A 7,696-nucleotide genomic window follows, 5' to 3' on the forward strand; every position below is an offset into this window, starting at 1 on the left:
CTGAATTAGAAAAAGGTAATCTGCACAGAATCTAAATGCTTCCCCATGCTGATTAATTTTTTTTACTCCGTCCTTCTAGTGCAGTAGACTAAATGTGGGCCTTGAGGGAAAGACAGTTAAGGTGCTGGACTAAATAGTAGGTGACAGTACAAATACTTGGATTCTCTTTTTCCTTGTCACAGGCTTCCTGCTTGACAGGCCTCTGCATGGCTTTGGCTTCCTGTCTCTTAATTTGGCATATGTGGGTGGTTAGGATGAAACTCTTAGTGTTTGTGGGATGGAAAGATATATATAAGGAGGCAAGTGGAAATAGGAAGAAGCATGATATTGGTGTCAGGTAAATACCTAGATAATGTCAACTACACATCTAAGTAGAGCTGCCTTCTATTTGGACTGAAAATCATATGGGCTAAATCTAATTAGCACAACTGCCTTTGATGTAATGAATGGCATTTTATACCAGAACCATTTCCTGCTGCTTTGGAAGTATTGCTGGTGGTCTTTCCTTTTGTTGCTGGTTATGCCTTTGGGTAACTGCAGATACTTGAATTGTGTCCTATCTCAAGCGTGTAGCCTTCAGACTTTACAGTAGATTACACATGATGCCACTGGGGGACACTCTCTTAATCCTAGTCATTTATTCAGATACTTAGATTAATTATTACTGAGATCTCTATGCTTGAGTAGAGTCTGTTTATCTGAATTACAAATGCCTGTGGAAATGAGCTAAAGAACAGAACTCTCTTTCTGTATTGACTATATATACTTACAGAGTGGACTGTGTAGGACTAGAGTACCAGTAAATATCACTGCCCAATCTTTAAATGATTTGCCAAGGTGAATAGGTTGTCTGCTTAAAAGCAGCTTAATGGATATGCTTTCAAAATGGTGCAAACATACATATCTCGTGAATTTTAAAATGCAGCCTAATGGATCCATTTGTGTAATATTGTATCTATTTTTTTTCCATTTAAAAAGTGTGAAGGAGGGGAAAAGGGAAGGAGGAAGAAGAGATCTTCTACTGGCTCTGTTCATTTAGTATTTCCTGAGAGCTAAGATAAAGCCTAAGCTGCAACTAAAGTTCTGGAGAATTAGTGGCCTGTTAATGTCTTATGTGGCAAGTATGGCTAGTCCTTGTCTCTGAAAGATGCGACTCAAATCAGCAAGTCATCAGAAAGAGAAAGGGAGTGGTGGGAGAACAAGAATGTGTAATTTAATGAGGTTAAAAATAGCCTGTTCCCACCTTTATTTTTTGTGTGGGGAGAGAGAGCTGTCTTAAGTCTCCAGGGAAGTGAAGAATTTGGGCCAGGAACCAAGACACAGGCTTTCTTTTAGTTGTGTAATTTGCTTTCTGTTACAGTGCAGGTTAGCTGTTCTGTGCCTTTGGTTCCTCTGTCAAATCAAAGTGAGGGCAATAATGATCTAAGAACTTAATGATTTTGTAGATTAAATGCAGACGATATTTGAAGTGATCTGACCTCTTTTGAAAATAGTATTTCTATTGTGCTTTTATTTTAAATGCCATATTGTTTAGCATCTCTTCTGACAACAAACTAGAGTGTCATAAGCTCCTCATTGTCCTGAGACTAAATAAATGGAGGAAAAACTAACCTTATAAGATGACACTATGAACTTTGGATTTTTTTTATCTGTTGTTGTGACAGCTGTCTTTAGTTACCAGTGGGGCAGAAGAGTTTGAAGTTTGTACAACTGTTGTGATTCCCAAAGTCTTCTGGTAATTCCTTCACTGGTTGTCTCCATTGACAGCAGTAGATGATGCTTTAAAAAGCAGGACTGGGTGGAGGAATAATCCTGCAACTAATAGTGCCTGGACTTAAATGTGGTTCCTAGCTTTGCTGGAGACATGAACAGGTCACTTGCTATGTCTAAATCTATTTTCTCCGTCTCTAAAAGGGAATAACAATATTTCTTGCCCATCTTGTCCAAAAATAATTCAGATTCTTTAGGAAAAGGATTGTCTTATCCTGTGCATGTGCCATTGCCCAGAACAGGAGGATCTTGTTATCATTTGGAGTTGTGGATGTTTTTAAGTCATGAGAACAAACTGAAAAATATAAAATAGATTAATATTGTTTGTTCTTTTCCAACCCATTATTGCTTCCTTAAAATCTTTCACAGAGTGACTAATGCTCTTAATGGAGCATTCTTTTTGGAGCATTAAAGCATTCTTTTTTTTGTATGTGAGATTGGTTGTACCAGCCTAGTGGAGTTTGCTCAACATTATCCCTAAGATGCTGGTTTTTTTTTTTTGCTTAAAATTTAGAATATTTCAGTTTTTGGTCTGTAAGTTCAAGACAGATGCAAGCATCAGACAAGCTTTTTCTTCTTCCACCCCCTTGTTCTCTGAAAAACGCAGTCAAAACACTTCAGTTGCTTCTGAGAATGGAAACTGAGAGAATGCCAATGGTTTAAAAATTATATATGAAAATTGTGGCAACCTTTTGTGACAACAGCTCTTCATTTGGATTGGAGTGTGAAGTTTGGCAAGGGGATTGAATTTGTTTCAGGAGTGTGAGTAAAGGAAATGAGTGGGACTCAGAAGAAAAGGTTGCTAAAAGGTTGAAGGTGACACTACTACAGAAGTGTGGGGTTTTATTTTGTGGCAAAATGTGGGATTTCTATCTTCTTAATATTTAATTCTAGAAAATTACTTGTAAGCAACTACATCAGAAGTATACACAAACAATATCATGCAGAGTATTGCAACTTTAGAAAGTTTTGGTCTTAAGAGTTCTTAATTTCATAAACATCTCTGATATATCTCACTGGTTTTTATCACATCTTTTGGAAAAAGCTAAATAATAATTTCTGCTTCTATATTAAAACAAATGTCTAATGTTTTTGTAGTTCATAACTTTATATTGCATTTTTCTTCAGGTCACTGAACTTCAGCTTTATATTTTTAATCAGATCTCTTCTTGATTTGTCTATGGGACAGAAATCAGTTCTTTTAAATTTAACTCTGCTTTCTGGAATATGTCAGCTTTTTCTTATTTCAGATTGGCCACCCAAAATGAGAGCATCAACCTGTTTCTCAGCCTGCTATCTGTAAAATGGGGATGCTGCTGCTAGCTCCCTGTGTAGCGTTAGCACAGAAAGAAATACTGTTTTTGAAGCAGTGTGATGCTTTAATAATGAACATACCAGAGAATCCATGTTTAGTAACAGTAAATATCTTTTAAAACAGTTTGAACTGTTTGAAACAGGCAGGCCTCCAGCCATGAACTAAGCAATGAAGAAAGCAAATATTTAACAGCCTCTCATTAGTTGTCTGCCATCTATTCTTTTGCCCTAAATGAACAGGAAAAATAAGCTAAGTAATTAGCATGATGTGTATAAAATTTAGTTGTATTTTTCTGTACTGCAAAATCAACATTCAGTAATACTACTTCAATATATTTTTTTATGTACCTCTCTAAAGTGATTAAAATCCCGAAGATACTCAATATCAATTATATTGTTTCTTAACCTGAATTACAGATATATTGTTTTGTTTAATGTTAAAGGTTTTTCTTCCTCAATGTAATTCTAGGTAACAGTGCATTTAAGTCACCCGATGAATTCAAAGTCTCCCTTCCTCTTCGCACAAACTACTTGTATGGGAAGGTCAAGAAGACTCTGCCAGAGCTGTATGCTTTTACCGTATGCTTGTGGTTGAGATCGAGTGCTTCTCCTGGAATTGGCACTCCATTCTCATATGCTGTTCCTGGGCAGGCTAATGAAATTGTCCTCATAGAATGGGGGAATAATCCAATTGAACTTCTAATTAATGATAAGGTGAGAGTCGGCTAACTGTTCTTTATTGTCTATATTAACAGAATAAGGCCCGAACCCTTGGTACGTCGCTAGTAACTCTTTCATTCTACCTGAGAGAAGCCAGCTTTGGGGCTTTGAGATGGTAGTGTCTACTTGTCTGTTGTTGTCCATCTGTCCATTGCAAGTTCATAAAAGTTCTCTAAACAAGGTCAAAGGGTACATATATTTGTGTGTTGAGACAATGCAGCATGACATCTAGGTGTGCACATACTTACGCTTCTCCTCTGAATGTACTAGCAGATCTTGGCTTCTTGTTTGTTTTATGAAACCGAAGCAGTATTTGAAGCCACACTATTGCAAAACCTGTGAGATCTAGGCCAGTTGCAGTATTTCTGTCTTTCTAATCCTAGAAGTTCAGATATGTTAAAATGAATTTGGCAGAAGACAGAGAGCAAAAAGCATGTAATTGTGGCTGGTTTTGTTATGTTTAAGTGACTGAACATCAGTTTAAATACAATTTTTTTGGACTGTAGATACAAAAAGCAACAATTGTCTCACACTACTTCATACCACTGATGGTTTCTGACAAGCTTCAGAATGAGGCTTGAGGAAAACAAGACCTGTTGAAACTTGGCATTAAACCAGATTATGAATACTTCCTTTCTCCCCACCTTCAGTTTAGGCTAGCTATGAAATGTAAATAGCTGATGGTAGCTAAGTGACTTGATTTGAATCAATGTGAGCAAAACTAGATTCTTAACTTGGCCAGGCTGCAATGTAGCATAACTTGCCTTCAGGCACCATCCCTTGTTTTCTTTGGCCTGTTAGGTTTCCTAGTAACTTGCTGCTCTCTGAGGGATCAGATGTTTACAGATCTACAACGCAACTCAGGTGGTTCAGTCATGTGGCTAGTTAAGGACTCTTAGAAGTCCTATCATCCTCCCAAATAAATAAAAGTGAAAAGCCGATTATTTTTAATGGTTTGTGGAAGAGAAGGAAACTTGAGTCTGCTTATCCTTAGCAATAACTTTTTCTCTTCAATGTTATGTCAGGACTACTAAAGTTCTGTGAAGCTTTTCTTTCTCCCGCATCACAGCTGTTCCATAGCCTGCTGCATTTGTGTCTTTATGTTGACTTGAGTAAGTTTTCAGATCAAATTCGTGAAGGAGCGTAATTCCTCCTTATTTGGAGCCCTACGTAACAGTTCCCACAAGTTTTACTGGAAACAGGCAGATCCATTTGTCAGAGTTGTTACTGCAAATGGTGCAGGCAAACCCCAGATTTTAAGAGAAACTTAACGTGAGTGCTGGATGGAAGGTTAGGCCTAAGCACTGAGATTTACACAACAAATGCCACACATTAATGTGCAGGATTAGTGGACTGATAGCAGCTTAGTCTCTGGTACTTGTGTCACTTGATTCTAGATGAAACAAAGGCTCACATCTAGAATAAAAAGCATGGATGTATTCCTGAATATAGGAGAGCTGGGACAAAGTAGAAAGATGTGGACTAACTTCTGCCTCTGAAGTTTTTTGCTTCTGAGGACAGAGTAAATACTGTCCCTTTTTAAATGTTGTGCTTGAACTGGTAGACTTGGTTTGCAACAGGTGTTATTTTTTGGTTTTTGTAGGTCGCCCAGCTCCCTCTCTTCATTAGTGATGGAAAATGGCATCATGTCTGTATAACATGGACAACCAGAGATGGAATGTGGGAGGCTTTTCAGGATGGAGAGAAGCTTGGCACTGGGGAGAATCTTGCTCCTTGGCACCCAATTAAACCTGGAGGTGTCTTGATCCTGGGTCAGGAACAGGTGAGTAAATGACAGGGTTTAAAAAAAAATAAAATCAAAACTCCCAAAACAAACAGCACTTGTGAGAAAATTTCTTTGTTAAACACTTGGTCCTGTTGTACACACAGTGTCAGAAAGATTAAAACAAAGCAACAAATACTTAATGCAATCACACATATTTTGTTTCATTTATTAAATATTTAGAATATTCATGTTGCAGCTATTCCTATTCCCACTCTTAATGCTACAGTGTGCAACTTTGTCAGTGATCCGAATAATGCCTTAATTTAAATCCTTTGAGCTAGATTGCTGGTAACTAGCAATGTGGCCACTGAACAGAAAAGGACAGAATTGGCCAGCACTGTTGTATGAGCAGTCAAAAAGGAGCTTGCTGAAAGCAGAGCAAGTATAATTGCTTTGATTTGTTTTAATTTTTTTTTAATTGAAGCCAAATTGACTGTTCCCCTTAGCAGTTTACTGGTTTTTCCCCCTTCCTTTCCTCTTTATCCCAAGAATAATAAGAATGTTAGTCCTTGAACCCTGGAATAGACCAAGGAAAGTGTGTGTATGGGGGTGAGGGGACCAACAACTATGAACACTGGAGTGCTTGTGGGTATATCAGGATCTTTTATAATTTGGCCTGCTATGGAGAACTCCCTGCAGACTGAATTCTGCAGCTTTTCAGGTATGTAACACATTTTTAGAATAGTGGAGTCTGTCACTCATTCAGAATCTGGTGTCTATTTTAAAGATGAGTCTGAAGTCAAAGGGATGAACTCTAAATCAGACATTTGGTTTCTCATTAAAGATGTGGGTACATAACTCTTAATGCAAATGCTAATAAAATTTGAATATTAGTACTGCCAACAGAAAGCATTCATGAGGTTAAGGATAAGTCCTTTCTGAATATTGAAGAAAAAAAAAAAAGGGTTTTGAATCTTGCTCTTCTAGTTAACATCTCATTAAGCTATTGCCTATGAATTGTGTGGCTCTCATCTTCGCATTTTTTCTCTACCTGTTCTTTGTATGATTATACACATACAAAAAAAAATATTGTAATGAGTAGCAGGAAATAGCCTTTCTCCAGGATTCCCAGGTTCACAATGGGGCAATGAAAAATTAGTTTTGTCCTGATACTGATTTTAGTAGATACTTATCCATGAAAAAAATGACAGAATGGTAAATTCGGAATCCTAATACATTCTGCATAGCAGATGCTCCAGCTCACTATTAAGTGGCTGGCAGCTTTTCTGTAACTCTCTCATGCCATTTGCCTGTACTATGCTTGGTTCTATCCTATGCTATCAGTTTCACGTTAGTCTGATCACATAAAATGTGTGATTTCTGTCCCTGAGTAGTGGATGGAGCAAGCAAACACTTTTAGGCTTATGCAGTAGCAGTTTGAGTTAGTCATTTGGTACAACCAGAAGAAGCCTATGTGTTTAGTTCCAAAGATTGCATCTTATAGACCCTGCAGACAATTGGTCAAGGGCTGCAGTTACTGTTTACTCCAAAAGCTTTATGGCTATAGATTAATCTTACACATCTATGCAGTTCTTGCTGAAGTTGTCCTGTGCCAAACTTGTAAAATGGCTCCTAAATTAGCCTCAGTATTTAAGGCTGCCTTCCTGCTCTACTGCTTGGGGCCAGGGTTAGTTATGTATAGCCTTTGTGTGATGGTATACAGTCACTACTGTTTGCTTTGAATTGTTTTGACACATTTCAGATTGGAGCTTTTAAGTGTTCTGTAGAACATCTTGTTCAAAGTTGCCCTTCTAGAAACTCAAAGTTGTTTGTCTCTGTGACCTAGCTCTGCGCTTCCTTCTAGCAGTGTGGCTGGGGGGAGGGTCTTCAAGTTTGAAGAAGAAAATGCTGAAATAACCTTCTCATCTAATCCTAACTCTTGTGTGCCTGAAGGACACGGTAGGAGGAAGATTTGATGCAACTCAAGCCTTCGTTGGGGAGATGAGCCAGTTCAACATATGGGACAGGGTCTTAAAAGCTGAAGACATCATGAATATTGCTAACTGCTCTACCAACATGCCTGGCAACATCATACCCTGGGTTGATAACAACGTTGATGTGTTTGGAGGTGCTACTAAATGGCCTGTGGAGACATGTGAAGAGCGT

The 7,696-nt window shown here is 38.0% G+C and overlaps 1 protein-coding gene across 1 annotated transcript in view; it reads left to right on the plus strand.

Moving 5' to 3' along the window:
* NPTX2 (neuronal pentraxin II) overlaps nt 1-7,696 on the plus strand; it is a 13,986-nt gene that overhangs the window by 3,464 nt on the left and 2,826 nt on the right. Inside the window, exons 4-7 of the mRNA XM_009320055.1 lie at nt 1,665-1,735; nt 3,528-3,798; nt 5,408-5,587; nt 7,484-7,694. Of these exons, the coding sequence (XP_009318330.1) occupies nt 1,665-1,735; nt 3,528-3,798; nt 5,408-5,587; nt 7,484-7,694 (733 nt within the window). The remainder of the gene's footprint in view (nt 1-1,664; nt 1,736-3,527; nt 3,799-5,407; nt 5,588-7,483; nt 7,695-7,696) is intronic.

This window comes from Pygoscelis adeliae, unplaced genomic scaffold, assembly GCF_000699105.1.
Source record: "Pygoscelis adeliae isolate BGI_AS28 unplaced genomic scaffold, ASM69910v1 Scaffold242, whole genome shotgun sequence".
Taxonomy (NCBI): domain Eukaryota; kingdom Metazoa; phylum Chordata; class Aves; order Sphenisciformes; family Spheniscidae; genus Pygoscelis; species Pygoscelis adeliae.